The 24,593-nt window shown below is 39.3% G+C and overlaps 2 protein-coding genes across 9 annotated transcripts in view; one reads left to right on the top strand and one right to left on the bottom strand.

Moving 5' to 3' along the window:
• The first annotated feature begins 778 nt into the window (after positions 1–778).
• On the top strand, positions 779–4,427 carry LOC104691455 (transmembrane protein 14C-like). The gene is made up of 4 exons (XM_039549034.1): positions 779–942; positions 1,305–1,406; positions 3,307–3,391; positions 3,620–4,427. The coding sequence occupies exons 1-4, from the start codon at positions 867–869 to the stop codon at positions 3,675–3,677; spliced, it is 321 nt and encodes a 106-aa protein (XP_039404968.1). The 5' UTR covers positions 779–866; the 3' UTR covers positions 3,678–4,427.
• Positions 4,428–5,584: 1,157 nt separating this feature from the next.
• The window catches only part of MAK (male germ cell associated kinase), a 30,692-nt gene continuing 11,683 nt past the window's right edge, over positions 5,585–24,593 (bottom strand). For 5 of the 8 annotated variants that reach the window (XM_039549029.1, XM_039549027.1, XM_039549026.1 and 2 more), the window contains 9 exons: positions 20,185–20,352; positions 18,101–18,415; positions 16,878–17,068; positions 16,212–16,345; positions 14,921–14,995; positions 14,126–14,257; positions 12,181–12,255; positions 10,516–10,644; positions 5,585–8,311 (listed from right to left, as the gene is read on the bottom strand). In XM_039549029.1, the coding sequence (XP_039404963.1) occupies positions 8,157–8,311; positions 10,516–10,644; positions 12,181–12,255; positions 14,126–14,257; positions 14,921–14,995; positions 16,212–16,345; positions 16,878–17,068; positions 18,101–18,415; positions 20,185–20,352 (1,374 nt within the window). In that variant the 3' untranslated portion in view covers positions 5,585–8,156. The remainder of the gene's footprint in view (positions 8,312–10,515; positions 10,645–12,180; positions 12,256–14,125; positions 14,258–14,920; positions 14,996–16,211; positions 16,346–16,877; positions 17,069–18,100; positions 18,416–20,184; positions 20,353–24,593) is intronic. The other 3 variants (XM_039549031.1, XM_039549030.1, XM_039549033.1) reach the window with 3 other exon arrangements.

Here is a 24,593-nt window from a genome sequence, read left to right as displayed (position 1 = left end):
GTCAGCTGGCTCCAAGACAGACCCACTGCTGGCCAAGGCTGAACTCATGACAGCACTGGTGGCACCTCTGCGATAACGTATTTAAGAAAAGAACTTACTGCACAACAGCAGCAGCAGCTGGAGAGAGGAATGAGAACCTTTTGTGAGGAGCAGCCCTGCAGACACCAAGGTCAGTGAAGAAGGAGGATAGGACATGTTCCAAGTTCAAGAGCAGAGATTCCCCTGCAGCCCGTGGTGCAGACCACGGTGAGGCAGGCTAACCCCCTTCAGCCCATGGAGCAGAGATTCACCTGCGGCCCACAGAGGACCCTACGCTGGAGTAGGTGAACGTGCCCCGGAGGAAGCTGCAGCCCATGGAGAGAGGAGCCCACCCTGGAGCAAGTGTGCTAGCAGGACTTGTGACCATGCAGAAGACCCACACTGGAGCAGGCTGTTCCTGAAGGACTGCACCCCATGGAAGGGGCCCGCGCTGGGACAGTTTGTGCAGGACTGTCTCGCGTGGGAGGGAGCAGCAGCGCAGAAGAGGCGCTATGGACCGACCGCAAACTCCACTTCCCACCCCCTGGCAGCGCGGGGTGATGTTGAGCCTGGGAAGAAAAGGGGAGGTGAGTGCTTTTTGCTTAATTTCTGGCTTTCCAACTGTCTTACTGATGGGCAATCAATTAAGCAAATCCTCCCGGAGCCGGTCCATCACTGCCGCTGCGCTGCCGCCAGTGCGGGCCCTCCCCGGGTGCTGTCACGGGCGGCGGGCGGGACCTCCGGGAGGCGGCACCGGGGCGGCCGGGGAGGGACGGAGGGAGGGCGGCCCAAGGTCGGCGCTGCGCTGCCCAGCCGTGCCCTGCGCGGGTGTCCGCGGCTGCTCGCAGATGGAGTACGACTGGCTGGGCTTCGGCTACGCGGCGCTGGTGGCGGCGGGCGGTGTCGTGGGCTACGCCAAGGCAGGTGGGTGCCGGTGGCCGTGGCTGTCCCGGCCGTGGCTGTCCCGGCCGTGGCCGCAGGCAGCCCCCGCTCCGCTCCGCCCCGCTCCGGGGCCGAGGCTGCGGGGCGCTCAGCCGCAGGGTCCCGGCCCGCTGCCGGCATGACCCGCAAGTCCCGCTGAGTCCTTGTTGCCACCGAAACGGTGCTCGCGGAGGTCTGCAAAGTAGCTTTAAAACCCCCCAAGCCCCCTCAACCAAACCCCTAATGCTTTGCTTGGAGTGTTCTTGTGGATTTACTAGTACGGGAAACTCGCAAAGTGCTTTCGTTTGGTGGGTGGGCTGACTCTGTGTGTGTTCGTTCGCTGACTGCTTTATTTTTTATTCAAGGCAGCGTCCCTTCTCTAGCTGCCGGTCTTCTGTTCGGCGGCTTAGCGGGACTAGGCGCTTACCAGCAGTCCAAAGATCCAAAGAATGTGTGGCTTTCCCTCGGTAAGTTTGCTCGGCAGCCGCGTACTGTGTGTTACTGGTAGCGGTGGGAACAGTAACCTTTTTATTCGAGCATGTTTCAGCTGCCCTGTGCCCTTTTACCTATACAAATGTTCTAAGTGGTGGCAGGACCTCCTGCCCACAGCCAGGAGGTATTTGTGTAAGAGCACGGCGCCTGGGTCTAAAACCTGGATTGTCCTGTTTGAATCCAGAGTTGGTGAGAAATACCCGTCTCCTCTGCCACATTAGATAATGTGTGAAACCAACACATTAGGTGCAGGAAACGTATGTGGAAAATTCTTGGTTACGAAGCAGCGATTTTAGCCTGTGGTGATGGAATAAGCACTATTTTTGCAGTAGTGACAGCACTGTGGCAGGTGGTATGTGGCCCTATGGAACCCCGGTTTGCACAAAGCATCTCAGAGGAGGAGTACACGTTTAATGCATCATACACTCTGGAAGAAACAGTATGTGAAAGAGAAGAGGCAATGATCTATTCTGCTTGCTTACAGTAGAATGTACAAGAAGTTGTGGGTGTAGCTTGCAGTTAACTCTTCAGGGGAAGGAGAAGGATGAAATCTCTGTGGAAAGTATGAAGCACTGAATGAGATCAGGTGAACCTCAGGGACTTCCATTGCTGCAGGGGTGTAGTATGTGGTTAAACCACAATCAGGAACTGATCTTGCCTTTGGGCACTAAGGTATCCTAGATGACCTCTTAAGGATCCTGCTAGTTCTGTAACTACTCTATAGTGTTACTAGTGTCATGGTACTATAGATTTACAGTGATTTTAAGACTATTTGAAACCAATAGGACTAAGGTGCTGAAAGGCTCTAAGAAGCCACTGTAGAGGACCAAACTGCATCATCAGTAAGGAATGAAATGTAAAATGCAGCTCAGTGTGAAGCACAATTTCCATTTGTGAACTGTCCTTCCACTCTGGCATGCTACGGGAGTGTCTGTGTATCTCTGGCATGGGTTTTTAGGCAGTGTCATGGAAGAAGGATGAGCAGCTTTTGTATATTCTGATGTGGTGCATGGAGTGCTTTCAAATGGACCTCTTGAAAGCAGTGACAACTCTTTGATTCATTCATGCATTCCTCCTCAGCCCTCCTTGCAACGTTCAGCTGTGGCTCCTGCAGAGCTTTAAGCTGGTCACAGTACCTCAGGGGTCTAAATAGAACCTTGACAGAGTATCTCTAGAATACCTTTTGCCCTGTCTGATGCAAACAAACTTGAGGCTTTGGAGAAAGGTATACAGCACTTTCACCTGCCTTTCTTCTTCAAAGAAACAATGGCCCTGTAAATTTCATGTGGATGTTGATGGGATTCCTTTTCCTCATTTAGAAATACAATAATTTGGAGTAATGTCGAAGATGTCAGTTGCTCTTTCAGTTTGATCCTTTGGATTGCTTTCTGTTTTCTAATAGTATTTTCAAGTGGGGTTGTTTTCTTTCCAGTTGTAGTATTTAGTGCCACTTTCCAGTTCAGAATGTTGCAGAGAAATGGGAAGTGTAAATAATATTTAACTCCCAGACAGTGAATGCTGTCACCATCCCAACTTTCTGGCAGTTTTGAGCCTGCCTGTATTTGAGAGAATAATAACTCTCTTGCAAATAAGGGTTGAGGGAGAGCTAGTGACCTGTTCAGAGAACTGGAGTTTGTGGGTGATCAGACAATGGTCTCAACCCTGGTGAAATCTACTCTCTTCTGCTGAGCAATGGAACATGCTCACCCAAGATGCTGAGAAGCTTGCAGTGACAGCTTTGATGTTGAAGAAAATCCAGTGAATCATTCACTCAGAGAGGGAGGCATTCCTGTGTGTACGTGTAGCTCTGTTTGGTAGCAGTGCTGCACTGGCATTTCTGTGTCAAATGGTTCTGACTGGGCTTCTTTTCAACAGTGGCATCTGGCACCTTGTCTACTGTTATGGGAATGAGATTCTACAACTCCAAAAAGGCAATGCCCGGGATAATTGCCGGTGCCAGGTAACCACCTGTCCTTTGTCCTTGTCTGTGTTATTGAATGAACATTTTATTTAACTCGTCTGTGGATTATGTTGTTTTAAAAATGTTACATGGTAAATTCTGTGAAAAATGCAATCTTCTGGTGGTGTTCAGCTAAATGAAATTATGTCAATGTTTTCTCCCTTCTTGTTCTTTATGAGATTTTTGCCTCCACCTCCCTCTTTTTATAGCAACTATTCTGTTCCACAGTTTACTGATGGTTGGACGGCTTGGATTGCAGATGATGGAAAAACCTCTTAAGCCATAAATCTACATTAAGTGACTTGAAGATACGTGATTGAGAAGCCCAAAAATGCAACTGCCTAAATGTGCTGCACAGAAGTGGAAAAGGCACTGCTACCTGTGCATTGTATTTTTCATATCCTAATGCACGTGGGTTGTGTTTTTAAAGGACCCACATAGAGAGCCCTTGTCATGTCTTCCAAAATGGTATTTGTCTTAACATTTTCTGCACTGAAAGCAAGCAAGAAAATATGAGTATAGCATTAGTTTAGCTTCTGGTCCTGCAACTTAGTGTAGGCAAAGACCTCCTGGCCCTTGCATTCAGACAGTTGTAGGATTGAAGCTTAAACGCACATCCTGACTCATCCTTCTAAAATCATGTATACCTCTAAAACCAGGGGAGAAGAGCAGCTGATTTGTCACTAGTAATTAATACAATAAACATGCTCATTCTGTTTCATCTCCCTTCCCATATCAGTTTATCTGTTCACAGTGTTTGTCAGTCAGGGAGTTTGTTTTCCCAGCACTGCGTGTTAGAGCCTGGTCCCACAAAACACAGCCACGGCGCGAGTCGAGGCTCTGCTGTAGTGCAATAAATGCACACCCATGCCTTGTGGTCACTTGTCAGCAACAGCACTCAGCTCTGTGTCACTCACTGTGATTTTACAGGTTACTACTCATAAATCAAAAATACACTTTATTAGGTAATGCTGAATTGTAGGTACAGCTTTATTAAAATGTTACTTTAAATAAACTAAAAAATTATTATTGAAAACTTTTGTGTTCTACACAACTTTTTTTGTCTCTGATTGTTCACCTGGATTGATACAGTTTGGTGCCTTTCCTGCGGCAAGCATGAATTGTATAAATAATCTATTCTATCCCTGAATCTAGTAGCTTGTAAATATAAAAATCTGAACTGGAAGGGAGGTGGAGAGAGCAAAAGCATGCAGACCACCTATTCAGACAAGTATTATATTAAAGATTTTTAGTTAGTTATTTTTTCTTTTTTCCCTGAGGGAATAATCTATTTTAGATTCAGAAAACGCTGTATGAAAGTTTATTTAAAGACCAAAGGGCTTATTTGATCAGTCTTTGTCCTCAGTTGATTCCCTTAATGCCTGAAATCATTCTAAATATAAACCTTCCGTAGAGAAATATCCTGGAAGATACACATGGATGGTAATGTATCCCTTTTCTGGTCTCATTTAACTTACATCCCTTTTTGCACAGATCCCAAGCTTCGATTTCTTCAACCTTTTTTCTTTGGTGCCTGGCACTGAGAGAGATGGAAGCAACAGGGCTGGTCCATTAGATTGGTGAGAGTCTGGAGTTGCTCAGAATTCTCTGAGTATCAGGGTAGTACCTTGGCAGGAGGGTCACATCCTGTCGTTTTCCTTCCCTCCTCCCTTGTCGCAGCAAAACAGGCACAAGTGACCTTGTGCTGCCTGAGCAGGAGGCACAGTGGCCATAGCCAAGCTCTGCCAGCAGGGCAGTGGTTTGCCAGGCAAGTCACAGGGATGAGGCAGGGCTGAAGTCAAGCCAGGATGCCAGGTCAATCAGACTGGGTTCCAGATCTGCAGGGATGTGGCCAGGAACGCGTGCAGCTCCAGCAAGGGGCCTAGCAGCCCGGTCCCAGGCCAGACAACTTGGGTCAGAGCTGACTTGAGCACAGACAGACCTGGAGGAAAAACTGCTCAGAGCACCTTCTTAGAGCCCTTATTAATCAGCCTGCAGAGTTCAGCTTCAGGTGTTCACCTGTATTTACATTTCCCTCCTACCACCCTGCATAGAAATAAGGGGTGTGCAAGACAGAAGATGGTTTGTTACATGTCACCCTTTTAAGTGCCTAATCCCAGCTCAGGACGCAGCATTGGTGGGCAGGTGTCCCCATGTCTTGGTTCTAATGTGAGAAAGTTAGTAAGCCAGACATTAGCATTTAAGACACTTTTATTTAAACTGCTTTATGGGGTTTTTTTTGCCTCTTCATATTGCTCTTGAAGCAGTTTTGTTCTGTAGAAGTGGGATGCAAACATAAATGGCATCTCCTACAGTAAGCTGAGAACAGCCTCAACCCAGCAGTTCTCTAATTGTATAATCCTGGTCTCAAATCAGATAACTTGTGAATTTGAATTGCAGTTGTCTTTAACAGAATAAAGACAATAGAAAGCAGAAAACTGGACTGGTAAGCTTTTAAACTTTTAGACCAAAGTGTGAACGATGGCTGCTGTTCCACGAGCTTTGAAAAGCAATAGCTTGAACTGAGACTGCTGGTAGACGTAATTTAGAACTTGTGGTAGAACTCTCATGCTCAAGAGATACAGCAGTAACACAGGCAAAGGGACAAGAGAAAAATCTTAGCCTTACATAAAGTTTCAAAGGGGTAAAAAGTATCAGCATATACTAAATTTTTTAAGCATTTCTGTACTAGCAGTCCAATGTGTACCAGTGAATCAGAGTTAAATGACTGTACAAAGGCTGTTAGCCTTTTCTTGCTGTTTGCAACAAGAATCACTGAACACTTGTTGTGCTTTGTTTGTGGACAAGTAAAGACTGATAGGGTTGTGTGAAAGCCCTTTCAAGGTTCATTAGCACACGACAAGGACAGCACGTTTCTTCTAACCGCATTTAGTGCCATAAATAGTATCTGTTTGCTTTTCTGCTCTAAGGTGACTCGCAGACACGTGAGCTATGAACATTTTATTAGTTAATTCCTTGACCAGGCTGTGATTTTTAATTGCCATTGGCATCTTGTACTAGAGATGAGTGATTAATTTATCTTGTTTTTTAATTACAAAATCATAGCATTTATGCCTGTTACAAATAGTCTGAAGGTGTCCTTCATTGCCATAGCAAGTTACAGATATGTTCTACAGTTAAATTAAGATGCATTTAAGTAGCATGGGGACATCTCTTAGAACTAAGGGAATGACAAATACTTAATCCTACACCAATGGCAATTGAATTAAACTTTCTAGTGCATTACTAACCAGACAGCCCGATCCCTGCATAGTATTACATTATATATCCTACAGTATTAAAAACAACTGGTGTTTTCTTTAGGTGCAATTTTCATTAAAAAATATTTGACTTTTTGGTACAACTGTTTTAGATTAAATTGCTTTCCAGGAAGTTAACATAACCCATATATTATGACAGGAATTTAAATTTTAATATCCATTTCTAAAAGCCATACAAATAAATTTCTTTTTTTACAATGCTTGAAGTCATCATTAACAACTTTACATCTTTGAAGAATATACTCAGTTTGTACTTTGAAATGGCAAGTTTGATGTCACTATTAAGTCTAAAGCATTTATTCTAAATGCAGTTGTTAATTGAAGTAGTCCAGTTCAACATCCTAATAAACAATGTACTGTACATTGCAAAGTCCTTTGGGCAATATTATTATAAAAGTTAGCATAAAAGCTGGGGAAAGTACTGAATGAGCACATAAACAGTGACCTACTGAATTATTAAAGTTTTGTGTGTGTTTTCAGGTACCTAAGTTGGCCTTTAAGATCTAAACCAGAAAGCAATGTCTTTGAAGAACAGACCAATATCCTTCCTCATGTAGCTTATTCAAACTTTGTAGTTTAGTTTATCACCCAATAAAGACAGGTAGGAACAAGAGTTTAGTGATAATTTAGGCGTTTTTGGCTAATTCACCCTTAAAATGACTGACAGACTGCAGTGATTTAGGCTCCTTAAAAGATCACTGTGACACTCCCTTGACAGCACAGAGATAAATCTCTACAGATCTTTGGCCAAAAATGGCAATAAGGTAATTAAAACAGCAAAATTTAATTGTTAGGCCTCACGTCACAGCTTGGTAAGTCGTATTCAGTACTTGTTTAGCTATTTTTCAGTGTTGCTATATCATTCAACAGCCCTATATCAGCCAAATTTCTAGACCTTCCTTGTGTAGTATCTATCAGTGGATTGCCTATGTCCTGCTACAAGGGTTTCAGTTCTCATTGCTACATGAATATTTGCACCTTACAGACCCTGAGTTACTGTTTTACAAGTGAATTCTGAAATCCTTGCAGAGGATGTTCTTGAAGACTGATGTTCTTCACAAAGCCAAATCCGTGCTTTCACTCTCATCTTCCATCTAAGGAACCAGCCTAACACCTGGAAGCCTGGTGCTGCTCTGCTTCAGCCCTTCTTCGTGCTGCTCGTGTGCTTCAAGCACATACCAGCAGCAGATGTTGCACTGGATGAACAACCCTAAGAGTTGTTCTAAAGAGTACGAGAACAGAAGATCTATATATAGAAAAATGTCAGGTGAAATCTACTTCTCAGTTTTGGCAATATGTGTTGTACAATACTTCCCTGCATCCTACTTTACAGCCAGTATTTTACATGGTATTACATGTACTATACAGGTAATAGAACTATATTGCATAGTCTTAGGAAAAGCTGGAGAAAATAGGCTTTTCAGGTTTCCAAGTGTGGGAGAACTGAACACAGAGCACGTAATATCCACACAGGATGGCATTTTTTATCTGTTCCCTCCATATTTGGCCACCCAGTCTGTTCCCCCATGTACTCGCTGAATTGTTGGGGGCTGAGTTAAGATACTCATGTTTTTTGCTGCTGAATTGAAAGTAGGACCTGGTAGTGGAGGACGAGCAGCTTTGGTTTTCCAGGAATAATCTGAAAGGAATAAGAACTCAGAATTAGTTATGACTAAAAGGTATTTTACTCCTCTACAGAGAAAAGAATGAGAGCTCACAGATGCCTTATGGTCCTCAAGGATGCTAATGTAGGATCCTTGAGGATGCTTTGGTCTCCTGAATGTCATAAAACATCCTGAGTTGGAAGGGACCCACAAGGATCAAAGAGTCCAGTTCCTGGCTGCACACAGGACAACCCCAAGGATCACACCATGTGCCTGAGAGCATGCTGTCTATGCTTGTTTTGAGATAAGATCATTTTTTCCTATAGTTTGTGTGTATTATTCTCACCTACTGAATAGTTGTTTTGCAGCAATCCCTCAAGAAAACACTGAGAATGAAATTCAGTGGAAAAGCTGATGCAAATGCCAACAACTCTGTATCTCTTATTACAACACTGCTACAGAATGAAAGTGTTCTTTCCTCTATCTTAAATATTTTTAAAAGCATGTCATTATAACATTGATAAATTTATTAAGATTCAGACAGCTTAGCCTGAAGGACAGCTTCTGGGGACCCTCTTGTTCCTTTTGAGATTTTATGCCTTTTATTCCCTTCTTGCTTAGCTCAGAACTCCTGGTGTACTTGGTGGCAAGTCGTCTTTGCTCCATTTCCCATTTCTCCATTGATTTAATAGGAATTATTCCAAGTCTGAAGGCTTTCTTTCTCTCTTAATGTTGGCACCCACCTGATCTCAGGCACTAGCAGTAGTGCACTACTGTATTCCTGGTCTTCCTATTCAGATTTCCCCTTTTGACATTTCACGTAGTTGCTACTTCCTCAAGTTTCATGTGGTTAAAGTAATTGCTCTGCTGCGAGGGCTGACATTTCATCATGTTCATGACCAATTCAGCCATTTTCCCAAGCCTTTAAAATCAGCCAGCTGGGACCTCTTTTATCCAGACTCCTGCTATACTCCTTGTTTCCTTAGCATTCCTAAGGCAGATCCTGTCCCTTCTATTCCTACTTTTGTAGTTTAGTCTTATGTACTGATACTCTTTAAAACAAAATTTAACATTTAAATTGAATGGTTTTTTTGGTGCCTAGGTATCATTCTGATCCTTAGAGAAAACCACCTATTTTTTGGTACTGTTTTTCAACAGTGGATTGAACCTGTTAAGGAACAGGTGAGGATCAAGACATTTAAAAAGGGGGAACACCAATGAGCTGAAATTTGGGGTCAGGTCTCCACCTCTTTATTTTACGCTGGCATTCCCTATCTTTCATCAGCAAGTATGATTCTAGCCTACACTATCTTGGCAATAAATGTCACTTTTCCTGGCATTTTCCTCAGAAAAATTGATCTTTATACTACATTAAATTATTTAAATTATGGCATTAAAAAACTTAACAGAAAAAATAAAGAGAGCAAAAACAATTGAGAGCATAACTTATTACATTTTCGATAATATAAAGCAAAGGGTCACCAAAAATGTTAATGTTCAAATACTGACATCTAGGAGATAAAACCTGCCATTTGCTTTGTCCTTATCTCTCTTCCCATACAAGTCTGAAGACTTTAAGCTAAATATGAGTGGTTTGAGCAATAAGATTCTTGTTCTTCTCCAGAACATGGAAGAGTCTCTTAATTGACCTCCATCTGCCAGCCTTCTGACTTCTACTACATATATTCAATTTGTAATTACAGATTAACAGTAAATTTATTTCCCTTTGGAACGCCACATGTGATTCCTTTTTTTTTTTTGCACTATTCACAGCAGTCTAGAGAGAGTTGCAGATTTTGTCCTCCTATGAACTTCTTGATCCATGCATTGTGACAAACCAACTCTTGCAGTTGTGTTTCAGCAGTGAATCAGATGAATGGAGTCCCAACTACACGACCATTTACTACACAGTTGTGGAGTTACATGATTTTACAGTTCTGCTTAGCCCATCACCACTAATGAACTGTAGTTCAAGGAATGGTCCAAATCTTCTTTACACCTTTTGTAATTATTTTCTCGTTTATCTAACAAATGTTAGTAGCAGTAGTTTCTCTAACTATCAGGACAGCCTCTAGACACCTACATGCAGCTCGCTTATATTAAGAATTTATGCCCTAAAATTTTATTTACAAAACTCGAGGAAAACCTTACCAAGGGCTAATACATCTCCTCTTAGGAAGCATGGAAAATGAATATTTCTCTTTGTCTTGGATATGAGTAGTAAAAGAATATTTCTTACCTGATACAGGTGCACCAAGAGGTGCTAGCTGTATCCTTTGTCCAGCTGATCCAACTTCTTTTTTATGGAAGGAAGAGGTGTACAGTCCCAATGGGTTGTAAGCACCACTACTTACAAAGCCAGGATTTCCTGTTGACATTACAGAATTTTAGAATTTTCAGCTGCATTCAGAAAACTTTGCCTACTTTTTATAGTCACTTCAAATTATATTTGCCGTACCACAAATACAAGAGTACCAGGTATGAGCGTTCTTTAAAAACTCCCTAGTGCTCATCTCTTTAAAAACATTCTTTCATTGAATTCATTCTTTGCTTTGTATATTAGTTGGACCCTTTCCAGCACTTAGGAGACAAAAATTCATCAGGAATAAAGACAAAGAGCAGGGTGAACGTTTTATTAGTACTTCCTTTAAACTTAAGACCACATAGAAGGGTTTACACTGAGTTGCAGAGGAATGTAGGATCTTACCTTTTGTTTACATCTACTTGCTTTACTGGAAGCTAGTTTAACTAGTGCTCAGTACTACTCTTATGCTCAACATGTTTGGCCTAAATCTATCTGAAAGAATGGAACCCAACTTCTCTTGTGGAAAGTGGTGCACCACTTGAAGTTGACTTTGACAGTTCCCACAGTTGAAGGCCTGTTATAAAAGTCAGACCCAATTATCCTCTCTCTTTAACCCTGGTTATAATTCTGTTTGTGCCTAGTTTTGGTCCAGATCTTTCTTTAAAGCAGCACGAGCCTGAGAAGGTTGACATAACCATCCTAATTTGGAAGTACATTGTGCATGTACACAAGAAATTAGTACTGAAATTAGGGTCCAGTGGAAGAGTGATCTGTTACAATACTTACACTCCCTAGTCCAAGAAAATTTCTTACCTTCTTAAAGTCTGTCATCATTTGGGACAGTGTTACAACTATGCTGGCACAATGTCCAGAGAGAAATGCTTTTCTGTAGTGGTATGGTTCTGTGCTCAGTAGTATTAAATTTGTGAAGTAGAAGGTTATACACAGTAGTTTATTTTGACCTTTATCAAGTGTGAGCATATTCATCACACCTTCAAGTGGTAGTTGCAGAAAAACAGAGTATCTGCTTTCCCAGTTTTTCTGTCTCCTAAATCTTTTTGCAATACCATAATATTCCTCTTCACACCAACATTCCCAGACCTGTGTGATAATGTCAGAGCTCAGAGCAGTGGAACTATAAGGCACAAACTAGACTGCCTGGAATCCTGAGGTTCCTCCCTTTTACTGTAAGGTAACTCCACCAAAACCTGTGCAACCACAGCACTGTAAGATCAGTGTAACAAGTAGGGAATCCAAATGTAGGAAATGGTGCAAGTCCTGAGTACTGTCGTGAACAATTCATCCCTGAGGGGAGATGCACGTGCTGCATTAGGATCACTTCTTCACCATTATCCAGTGACCTGCTGTGGATTATAATTAGGCTACTAAAGTATTATCTGCCTTTTAAAGCACAGTAAGTTCCAAGAATCCCGAAGAAGCCATAATGAAGAGAGCAAGGTTTGACAAAAAAGATTGCAACTGAAAATGGAAATATACAATCATCAGGAACTTGCATTATAAGTGTGATTTTTTTACAAGAAACTGTAAAACTTAAGTAGGAAATGTACAAAGAACCAGGCCGTAACTGCTATAAATTACCTTTTGGATCCTCTAATTTTTCGTTCAACCTTTCTTTGCATGATAGCTTTTCAATAGGTATAATTAAGTTCTCATCTGTAGACAAGGAAAATTAAAGGAAGAAAAAGATGGAAGGACAGACCTTTAGAAAAAGGGTATGAAGAACCAATCTAGGTGATGCAAAAGAAATGAGGAGGGAAAATAAGCAAGCAAGAATGAATATCTGACACATTAGTAACTACAATGTCTTATTCTTGTTTTCTTAAGCAGGAAATGTTACTCCAAAAAGTTACTCTACAAAGTCCATTCTAATTATGGACTACCAATATGACTTACCAACAATGCAATCACACTCCATTTACAATTTCAAGGACTTGGTCATATCTGCAAAGTTGACTGATCATAAACTTACAATCCTTCATAAATAAAGCACTTGTAGCTATTTGCTCTTATCTTATTTTGCCTGAGAGCAATATTGTGGCTGATGGAAAAAAACCAAAACCCACTTAAATAAACTATACATAGTTATTTAAACACAGCAGTGTCAACTTTCAGATTTTCAATATGAAAAGAGAAAAGTTATAAATTACATGTATTGTATTTCCATGATCCATCTATCCTGGTTTCATGTGTGTCTGTCTTAAATGTTGCTGTCTCCCCAGTATATAAAACATCACATGCAATTTAAGATACTGATAGAAATAATGCCAAGTATTTTCAAATATAAAAATTAATCAGTTTTAGTGCTTTGTTTCTCTAAATTCTTGGTAGTAAGACAAATGCAGGATTTCTACCATTAGTATTCATCTTAATTTTATCTTTAGTGCAGTTCAGTAAGTAGATGTCTAGACTATCAGTGAAAACATTTGGAAGCAGATGTTTGCCTTTCTGTGCCTGATTCCCTTGCAAGCTTATTTATCAATAAATTACTTCTGAGGCAGATGGATGCTCTATTTCAGAAAACAAAAATGATACACATGATGACAGCTTTAAAAAACCTCTTCTATTCCACAAAAAATTCTGGTAGGTGCTGTTATTTTTCCACTTTCTAAAATCTTGCACGTTAATTCAGATGAACAACTTCAGCTCACCTGACCTTCAGAGGGGAAAATCAGGTTTGTTGACACTGCAGAATGGCTACTAAAGTTCTGTTAAAAAGGGGTGCAGCATCTGCATGTAAGCAAACCTTCTGAAGTTCTTGCTGTACAAGCATGTAAAGCTGGGAGGTATATTGGCAAGTAAGTGTTGGAGAGTGACTCGTGCTAGCTGGACAATGGCTGCAGAGTTGTTAACAAGGTAACCTCCTGTAACAGGGACAGTGTACCTGAAGTACAGGGCTTGGTGGTGAACAGACAGATTTCAGTCCGGAGTCTGATGCTTTCCTCAGTGAAATCTTAGATGAAGTGTTTAACTAGTGTTGGCACTCACTCTATAAGATGCTGATAATAGTGTTCTTCACAAAATATAGTCTCACTGAAAGTTCTTTCCTGGAAATAAGGAGACTTTTCTTGCAGCAAAGGCTTTAGGACAAGGCCAAAATTGATAAAAGACATGTCTAAAATATTAGGCAGCACTTCTATTACATGAGTACATCACCCACCACTTTGTTTTCATGGGTGACACTGCTGTTTGATAGTGTTCCATGGCACAGGGAGCAGGTAGTAATGAGGTGAAACTACTTGCTTAAATATAGTAAAATAATGGTCTCAGTGGATTATATACAAAATTTATCTTGACAGAACTTTATAGGTAGGGGTTGGTCTGCACCTTCCTAATGTTTTGAAAGCAAAATACGTAAGTTCACATATGAAAAAGTTGTTATTTTAAGAGTCTTTCACTAAAACAAGAAAAAAAGAGAGCCTGGAATCTAAGCTAAACTGCTTAAGTTAAACCAGATGGCCTTAACTAAAGTAATTAAATAAAGTACAAGAAGATATAATGTGACCATTTACAATTACACTTTTACCTGTAGTATTTCTGCTGTAAGTCAATCCTCCCCCAGCATTTGCCAGTGATTTAGAAAACAACTGGTTGTTCCAGGTTCTGTGTGATCCTTCTTTATTGACTGCTGCTAAAGAGACAGTCTTCGGGTTTACACCTTAGAAAACAAATAAAGGAAAATGTTATAAATACCAAATTTCAAACATAATTCAACCAATAAATGACATTTCTAGAACAGAAAACCAACACTGAATTTTTTGTCTTATGATGTAAAACACCATAACTGTAAATTAACCATGTCCATTGATTAGATTTTTAAGCTGAACCATGAAAACCAGTGACACTGATTTAAGAACAATTCTCTTCATGCTTTGAAAAGGAATTTAAAAAGATGTTTCAGTAGAGTTACTTGGTTTCTATAAAACTATAATCTCATAATTGATATTTTTGTCTGTAAAAAAAGGAACACACAAATTAAAAATACCTATCAAAACCTGGGGTTCCCAAGGCTGAAAATAAACTATTTCTTCAAGGGTTAAGTTAAAAAGTAGGACAAAGATGTTCTTGTTACTTCAGCATGTTACAAGCATTACAAGAGTTAATGGGATTACAACACATGAAAGCACCTCCCAGATCTACTGGGTGCAGAACTTAAGTAATAGGGATAAATAACAACTATGTTCTTTGGACCTATTATTCCCTTACATGTCGAAATTAATTATTTTTTACATCTACGCCTTTCTCATTGAAAACCACAGAGACATTCGAATTGTGCTTAAAAAAAGGTAAGAAATACACATGACCCTTCCATTTGTGTTACCTTTAGATAGGGAAGTTCCTCGCCCTTTGTAATTTTCTTTTCTTTTGGACTTGAACTGTAGAGTCTCTGGGCATCCTATTTAACATTCAAGAAGTGATTTCATATTCAGAAGTCACCACTACCCTAATGAATTCCTGACAAATTAATCATATGTTGTAACAAAACAACTTCCCCGACAATGGGGAATTCCTTTGTGAGCCACCTAAATTCTCACATGTGGATTACAGAAGTCATTATATGATTACTGTAATTGTACAAACCACCATGGTAACAAATAGAAGATACTAAATGAGACACCAAGAAAATAATTCGATTATAGAATATATTCAGAATACTAACTAAAGGAAACATTCTTTTTGCTTTCTCCTTCTTTCCATTCTAAATCCCAGTAATTACATAATATCATGTTATTTTCCTGATAAAATCACCCAGATTTGGACTAAGATATCTATTTCTAAAGAAAGATGACTACCTTAGGAAAGGAAGTGAGTGTGGGAATTCCTACCAATGCCAGTGGCTGGATATTTCTAAACGCTTTGTACAAGGAAGGGGACTGTGTTTATCAGAACTTATGTTCAGAAAACCCCAAACATGCTGACACTGCAAAATTGGTAAATATGCATGATATAAAATCATAGAATCACAGAATGGTTTGGGTTGAAAGAGACCTTAAAGATCATCTAATTCCAACTCCCCTGCCATGGGCAGGGACACCTTCCACTAGACTGGGTTGCTCAAGGCCCCACCCAACCTGGCCTTGAACACTGCCAGGGATGGGGCATCCACAGTTTCTCTGGACAACCTGTCCAGTGCCTCACCACTCTCATAGTAAAGGATTTCTTCTGTATATATTTTCTAAATTTCCCCTCTTGCAATTTGAATCCATTACTCTTAATCCTACCACTATGGTTCCTGATGAAAAAAATATATGTAATTTCTTTAGTCCTCACATACACCTCCTTATGGGTTAATCAGGATATATTCCTAGTAACCCAAGAGATGCTGGCTTTATATTACTGAGGATTTTTTATGTTACTGGTCATAAGAGGGCCTGTGAACTTTTATGGTGTACAAGCAATGTTGGTTGGGGTCCTGCCATGTTTACATAGCCAGGAACTGCTGCATCAATTGTGATGAGGTTTGTTCTGGGAAAGGCATTTAGTCCAAAATTTGAAAATTTAGCCATGTTATGAACAATAAAATTATCCAGTGAGAAATCTAAAGCTCAAATGTACTGTATGTGGATTGTGCACAGCTTGTATTTTCTACATGTATTGACTTTTAACCTTACCAGGCAGATATCTTGATTGGTTTATATAGTAATCTTTTGCTGATGTATTTGATCTTTCGGAATCATTTCTCATCAGAACTGTTTTGTTTTCCCCTCCTGGCTGGATACAGCATGAAGCTTTTGGTTCTGGCACACTGAAAAATCAAAATTTTCAAACCATGTGACCAACAAGTCCAGCCCAGAATATCACAAGCTGACCTTAGCCTGAAGAATACAGTGCTCTTCACTTATCCTACTTCTATCAGTAGAGTCTGTTTCCACAAAGTAACAGTCAAACATAACACCTCACGAGAGCCTGACCTGGGATTTGAAGAAAGAAATGTATCTAACACTATGGAATTAAAGCAAATGTGGCAAAATGGCAGAACACAGTACCACTTAACCCACAAAGGAAATGATGTCAGTATGCCAAATTTTAGTGAAACAGGTTCTTAAATACACAACAAACACCTGAACCATATAGTACCTGAAAATAAACTTGATTCTGTATGGAGATTACCGCCACTATAGCAACACACCCAAAGCTGATCTGCTCATACAACTCTTGGCATTCTTGCAGAATTTTGGTGACTTGAATTTTTATAGACTTGTCTTAATCAACCTATAAATCTACTTATGGATACTGTTTACTAAAAGAAACTGTGATTTTATAATTGTAGGACTTACCTAAAAAGAAATTCCTTGTTTTTCTTTTCTTTTGACAGTGCAATGCTAGGCTTCTTTGAACATGACATTCCAAATTCAGGGTCATCCAAGTCATCCCAGCTATCCATAGCCTTTACCAAAGTCTGACCCCACCGTCTTCTGCAGGTTTTAGGACCTAGTACACCATTCAGAGGGCCACTAGCTGCTTGTTTCTATTTTAAATTTAAAAAAAAAAAAAGTTAAAATAATAATAATAAAAAGAAGCACTTCAATTCTAAAATTTTATACTTTGTATCTAGTATAACTCCTGACTACTGCTTACAGATTTTGAGAGAATTTTTCCCAGTGTGTTGTATCTATCTGTTTTGGTCATAGTCTCATTATGACTTTAAGCACAAAACATAATAATAATGCCAGCATGTATTTGGAGTGTAGTTCTTTTGGACTGTTATCCTTAAATTGCTCAAGTCTACCCGAAGCAGTGAGATTAACATTCTGTTTGCAAACCTAGTTCAGTGCTCAACCCCTATTACTGGCATCTTGCTGAACTCATGCTCTAAACAGTGGTAGATGAACTGTCAAGAAATAGAGCACAGTGGTGCAGAACACTGCTGTGCCCCCAAAGTAAATACAGCAAATGAAAGAAACCGGTCAGGCCTTTTCTTTAACATTCTGTTCCAATGAAATTACTAAATTTCAAAACTGTCCTTCCATCTGACTATCATTTGCTTTCCAGTATTCTCTGAATACCTATTATTTTTAACATACTTTGTACTGCAGTTCAGTGAGTACAAGTCAAAAGCAAAACAGAAGTTACAAACCAAAGTTTAGTAGTCATCTTCCTAAAAATCTTAATTGCTAAATTCTTACAAGGTTAGAAACGGGATATTTTTGGATATTCTCCTGCATGAGGCAAGTGAAGTTCTCCCTTTCCACTTCTCTATTGTGTACTGACAGTATTGTTGTGAATTGTTTCTCAAAGGTCAGTAAGTGACAGCTGTTTCAACTCCATTACTGCATAAGCATGTCAGTGAGGGCTATTATAAATGAATGTTATTACAAGCAATCTATTCTTCTAACTTGCTATAAAATTTTAATAAGCAGGCAGTTACATCCTCAATTAGTCCCTAGTTATCTATCTGTATCTCCTCTAATAAAACATAACAATTTTCAAGGCATCACCTGGCTGAATAAACAAAGAACTTGTAATAAAACCATCTATGTAGTTATTGAAGACAACTTACAGGCGATGAGTTTTTATTGATAATTGGAAAAAGTGGTTGTGCCTGTGGCTGCTGCTGCTTTGGTACTTGCTGGTTAGCTGTGTTCTGAGGCAACTGAATTTGCTGGAGGGGCTGGTGGTTAACCTTTGGCAGAGGCTGTGGCTGTGTTTTGTCAGATAAATCAGGTGAAGACAGAGGTTCTGGCTTAGCTTCCAGTTTAGGTAAAGATGGCTTTGGCTCTGTTGGCTGAACCGGTTTAACAGGAGTCTGTTTCTCCAGATACTGTGGAGGAGGTCCTAAAATTTGGCCAACTTGAAAGTAAGGGTACTTCAAAGCCTGCAGAAGAAGATATAAACACACTAACTTTACTTCAAAAATTTGACTTCGGTAACCTCATCAAGGATCAAAGTAGGTTTCTGAAACATTTGAGCAAGCTTTTCAGCACAAATGAAAGATGGATGCAGAACGAGATCATACATAAAGTCTATATTGAGAACTAGCAGTTCTGTATTTCAAACTCTTCCCATCACAGAACTTAGTAATATTGATCCATTTGTACATATGACAGCAGTCATACCCTTTTGTTCCCTTCTTTATTGCTAGGTGGAGTCTGTGTTTTGAGGTGCATTATACATCCAACACCATTCTATATTTATGCAGTAAAAAAATTCAATTTTAAAAGAAGTAGTCCCCACTATCTTGACCACATGCCTTATTATATGTTTCCCCTGCTGACCGTGCTTTGGCAACTCAAAGAGTAGGCTTGAGGTTTTTAATTAAAACCAGAACAAAACCAACAACATCAAAAACACCAGAAGTGAGATGATTGCCATGTCTGGGTTCTACAATTAGAGGATGTTAATGAGCAAGGTTTCTCCCCCATTTTTCTTATCACCTGCTTTTGCTTTTCTTTAAAATACATTGTGCTTGCTGTGCCTTCATAGTGTTTATTAAGAAAATACAGTGTCTGTCTTAAGGCAGATGTTTATTTGATCCTTTTCCTCTGACCTTTCCATATCCTCTGCTAGATGTAGAGCATGGACACACCTTAGTAACTCATCTCCTCCTATATCAAAACAACACACTCTGCTAATCCTTCTGGGTAGGATCCCACTCTTTGTTAGTTCTCAAAGACATGTTTTGCCTCAGCTGCACTCAAGAATCGCTGCCTTTGAACACATTGCCATGTATATGCATTAAACTCTTCCATCTGACTGTGGATTACACAACTGCTGCAGCTGCTTCCTCAATTACTCACTTGGTTAAAAGCTAGTTATTTGTTTTGTAAAGCACCATACAGTATTTTGTGTAGAGGTACATAGTACTGGACTACAGACAGATGTCCATCACTGTACAATAGACATGCTTTATAAAGAGGAGAGAAATGGTTGCTCTGTTTGGTACCATCTGCTAAATGTTTCTGAATCACTTCCATTACATCCACCTAGAATAACTTGCAATATGTCCTTTCTTTCCCAATTGTATCCTCTTTTATACCTTCTAAATAGGATTACATTAGGTATGAATAATAAAAAAAACCTGCACAGAATGTAACCATCTTCAGTCCTTGAAATATGTTTTTTGAAAATTAACTCGGAGAAAAATTGTGACCTTTGTGGCCTATTGGTATGTTCTTCATAGAGTTCTTTCCATGTAACTTCGTACAATTCACATTCCAAGTAAAAATAGTCCTTAGCTCTTCCATACTGCATTCTATCTGTGGCTTTACAAAAAGCAAGGCTTTCGAAGTTTTCAGTACCTCCCTTTGTACAGATGGGGAGGAAAACAGAAGTGGCAGAAGTGTCTGATAGATACAATTGAAACACTTGCACCTCAGCTATTTCTCTGTCCTGTACAGAGAGAGTTTTAAGATATGCCAATATAGAAGACAGCATTGCAGAAATAACTGAAGAGTTTCTGATGTCTGCTGAGCCAGGTTTAGAACTTTCTCTTCTCACCACTTAGTCTCATTCCCACCAAAGTGTTCAAAATGAGGAGACATTTGTGGCCATCACTATTATGGTAATCAATTGGTTTCTGTATCTACAATTTTTTAACAATGCAATAAAATTCAGTCTTATACTTAATCATTCATGTACTCAGACCTGACTTGCTGTAGGTCTCTTCTTTGGATTCCAGTTCAGCATGTCACTCATAAGATGTATTGCTTCATTGCTTGCATTTGGGATGAGAGTTTTTAGGCTTATAGGGACACATTGTGGGAAACGGAAATTCATGGCAGAAGCAAGGTGGTATCCTTCTGTCCAGTCACTCTGTTTCAAAGGAAAGAAAAATCAGCACCAAAAAAGAACGGAGAGGTACTTAGATAAAATTTAATGCAGTTGTAGTTGTGCTTGGTGTGCACAGCTCCTTCCTATATAGTTGAAAACAAGCATTCCTGTTTTCTATGACAATTATTACAACACCAGTGAATGCAGCATCAGTCTCCAATGGCAGTCCTCCTGAGGTCTCCTGTAGCTAAAGGTGGAGTCATCACCATGAATAACACACTTGGACACATCTATTTGAAGGAGACAGGAGTGCAGCAGTACCAGGAATGGTACTGAGCATCCCATCTGCCACAGAAATGAGCCCAACAGCTAACTTCAACACACCCTCTTTATGGAAATAGCAGAGGTGAGGCCCTTCCATCCACCATGCCATGGTTGTATAACCATGATGCAGCCTATACAATATAGCACTGATCCCACCATTAGGACAGTCAATGTTTAAGTTACATCTAGACAGTATTGCAACATTAAAAAACCATGACCGCCAGATAAGAACTTTTTTTTAAAGTGTTTAACTTTCCAAAAGTAAACCCTGAAGTCCTTTGTTGCTTGATAACTGCATTCTTGGAATATAGAACTAAAGGACTATCAAAGACCTCAAGAGATCATTTAGTCCATGCCATTGTCCCTTCCCAACAGGTGTTAGTCTCAAAAAGCTTCCAGTTTCTGGCAATCCACAACCACTGTATACAGACTATCCAGAGAGTAATCTCCTCAAGATTAGAAAAATGGAGGTTTCTCATATGAAAATAAAAGACCACTGTTGAGTGTCCTATCATCCATAGACACCAAGAAGGAGTATTTGATTCTTCCCTCTAGAGTGGCCTTTTTATACATTGGAAGGTGTATTTGTTTTCCTTTCTTCCAGTCTTTTTTTGCACAGGCTAAAGAAACCCAAACAGTTCCTAGGGTCTAGGCTTTTAAAGTTTTATTTCTTCCCTAGACTCTGATTTTTCTCTCTTAAAAAGGAAAACTCTAAACTGGATATAATATAGCAAGTGAAACAGAAAGATTAGTTCATATGTTAATGAGCAATACTCCTTTCTCCACACACTGGTATGGTATTTGTCTTTAGACATACAACAAACTAAATAGCTCCTAAGGCCTTTCCTACAGATGTGTTAGCTGGATGGTTACCCACAGCTATTTATGTAGCTGATTATTCCTGCCTAAGTACAGCACTCTGATCACTACTGAAAACATTTCTTTAAAGCTGCATCTCTACTTCTATACATAAAAAAACCCCCCTCTAAATTCTAATCTTGTTTTCTAACATAATCCTTCTCAGCCTGCCATCTACTAGCTTAAGTAGCAAAATCTACTCCACCAGATGGCCTTCGATACAACTTTAAAAACTTCATCAGATGCAGAACCACTCAAGTTCTATTCAATTCATCTTTTGAATAACAGCCAGTGAAGCTTACTCTCTGTGTAAGTCTTTCCAAACTGGTATGCTCTTATCATGCAGTTTGTATATAACTATGCTGATGAGGGACAGCATCAGAAACCTTACTGAAGACAAGGTATGATATCAGTGCTCTTCCTCTATCCACCAAGCTTATTACACTGCTACAGGACAAACTGGACTGATTTGATACAATTTGGTCTTAAGGTACCACGATAGCTATTACTCATATTTTTATGCAGAACAGTTTTAGCTATGTTAGCACAGTCCATGGTAACAATAAAACCTCAAATACAATTGTAAATCACATCTGGTTAAAAAAAGTCTCAAGATTTCAAGCAACTTCCTATTCTACCTCAGAGAATAGTTTGTTCATTTAAATTAATGGAGAAAGACTTCACTGCACTGTCCTTCTTTATTGAGTTTGGTGGCATTCTGTCTGCTAGAAATAGTGATAAAGGAACAGTTCACAACAAAGTACCAAGGACTGCGTGTTGAACTGGTGAAGCACAGGGATAAAGTAAAAACAATACAAGAGCAAAAATACATTTATATTTATAAAAAGAAAATTAATTTGGAATAACTTAAAAGTGTCATTGCCAACCCTCATCTAAAGAAAATGCATTTCATTAATCTCTCCTATTGAGATTGTCATCAATTTTTTCATTAAATTCACATACTCCAAGTGCACCACCACTGCCAATATCTGAATAGTGCAATTTAATTTATTTATTAAAATAAAGAAAGAAACTTAATTTATAAAATAAAACAAAATAGTTGCCTGCCACTATTTAAAACACCCAGATTCACAAAAGTCATTGGTGTGTTGTTATGGACTTAAGCACAGGAAGGTAAACTGGAATGAAGATAGCTTCTGGGCATAATTCCTGTAATTCATTATTGCAGGATAACAGAATAAATGAAAATGCATGACTGAAAAAATAGTATTTTTAAATCTATCTGCAAAATCAGACTATTAAAATAACTGCTTACATTTTTCAGAATGTAAGTACTTGTAACAAATGATTTATTTGTTGTGATAATTCCTATAATGGTATTTAAGTACTCCTCTTACACAGCAATCTCCCTGAAGAATGCCTTAGCATTGTTGCAAGGAGAGAAAATTCCCAAGTCTGTCCAGCAGATGATGGGTACAAAGTAATTAATTACAGTTTCCTGATCCTAGAGGGCTGACTTACAATGCCCTTAACTCTTAAGTTCTTTAGTGGAGGTTACAGTTTTCTCTGGAATACTCAGCTGGTAATGCTCCCTGCTTTCCCAAGCAATAAGCTTTCTAGTCAGGGAATGACAGACTCTAAACAGTCAGGATTTGCTTCTGTTAGTTCCTTGTAAGGTTAGAGGAAAAAACACAGCAGTCAGCTCAGTGCTGCTCTGCTACTGCACACAGTGAAAACCTCTCTCTGATCTGCCTGCTCTTCAGAGCTTGTTTATGCTGTACAGTGAAAATGTTCCAGAAGCCAGCACGGTGCTGTCTTTCAGATACTCTTCATATACATCAAAATGTTCCTCTTACTGTCCTAGACATGCAATCTGCTTAAAAAAGCTCACATCTGCATCTGAAAACTCAAGTCTTAAAATACTGCTCCTCTTGCACATTATTCCTGAGGCACAACTGTGTCATGGCAAGCACTGTTTTACACATCATACCAATTTTCACTAAGTCCTCTAGACTCAATTTTCACTTCCACAACATATCTATAACTCTCCACCTGACCTTTTCCTCTCTGCTCTGCCATGAGTTTGCACCTGTTTCTCAGTATGTTCTCTTGGATATTTTCCCACCACTTCGAGCTCTGCGTGTTCCTAGCTAAGCTTAATCTATTTCTGTTTTAAGTTTTCTGTTCCTTACTTCTCTATTGGTAACAGCTCCTTTACTGGACAAGAACTATACTAAATTTTGTATCAGTAAGAACACTAATGAAACTGATGTTTCTCTCTCCACCCTTAGGTTTTTCAGATCTAAATGGACTGTGTTTGGTCAGTTATTCCACCAATCTCTATTTGCATCCATAAAATACTGACAAACATCTGCCATTTCTTACTTCAGTCTCCAAAAATATTTAACTGCATATGGTCTTTTTTTTTCAGTTCATTCAAAATTTCAAAGGTAACCTTATTCATTTCTTGCATGTTCTTCCCTCCACTTGCTAAAACAACTTTTAAACTGAAGTAAATATAATTGCATCCATTTTTATATGCACCACCCAAACCTTCCTTGAAATTTTAAACAGTATTTAGCTCATCCACAAAATAACTGCAAATAATTGTTTTCTCTCTAAAATATTGCACATTTTCCCTCCATTACTTCTTATTGCTAATAATATTTATGAGACATCTGTGTTTGAGATGAAATGTTTCTTTTATGCTTTAAAAATAAGAAAAGCATAATTTGTCTTATTTATGGTAACTTTTACAAGTTCCAAATTCTGGGTGCCAACACAGAAGAATTACACTTCCGGGAAGGGAAAGCAAATTGGCTCTGGCAAATTAAATCCTAGGAGACTTCTGATTTGCCTTCCATTATGAATAGCTTTAAAAAACTAAATTAAACAATTTTATCTGGCTTTCATCAGAGGAGAGCAAGGCAACACAAAACGGTATGATATTCAACAGATGCCAATATGCAAGAGAAGACTAGCATTACATGCCTTAATGGAAACTGAAAAGAAATACAGTTGAGAAAACGGTAAGTCTGCAGGAAACCTATTGAAACAATAAGTTAATACCTATGTTCTGAAAGATAACATTGAATATTTTGTAATAATTTGATTTAATTTTCTTTGTAATACAATTGTGT

The sequence above is a fragment of the Corvus cornix genome, chromosome 2, assembly GCF_000738735.6.
Source record: "Corvus cornix cornix isolate S_Up_H32 chromosome 2, ASM73873v5, whole genome shotgun sequence".
Lineage (NCBI taxonomy): Eukaryota > Metazoa > Chordata > Aves > Passeriformes > Corvidae > Corvus > Corvus cornix.
The sequence above is the reverse complement of the archived record's forward strand: the minus strand, read 5'-3'. Positions and strand labels throughout refer to the sequence as shown.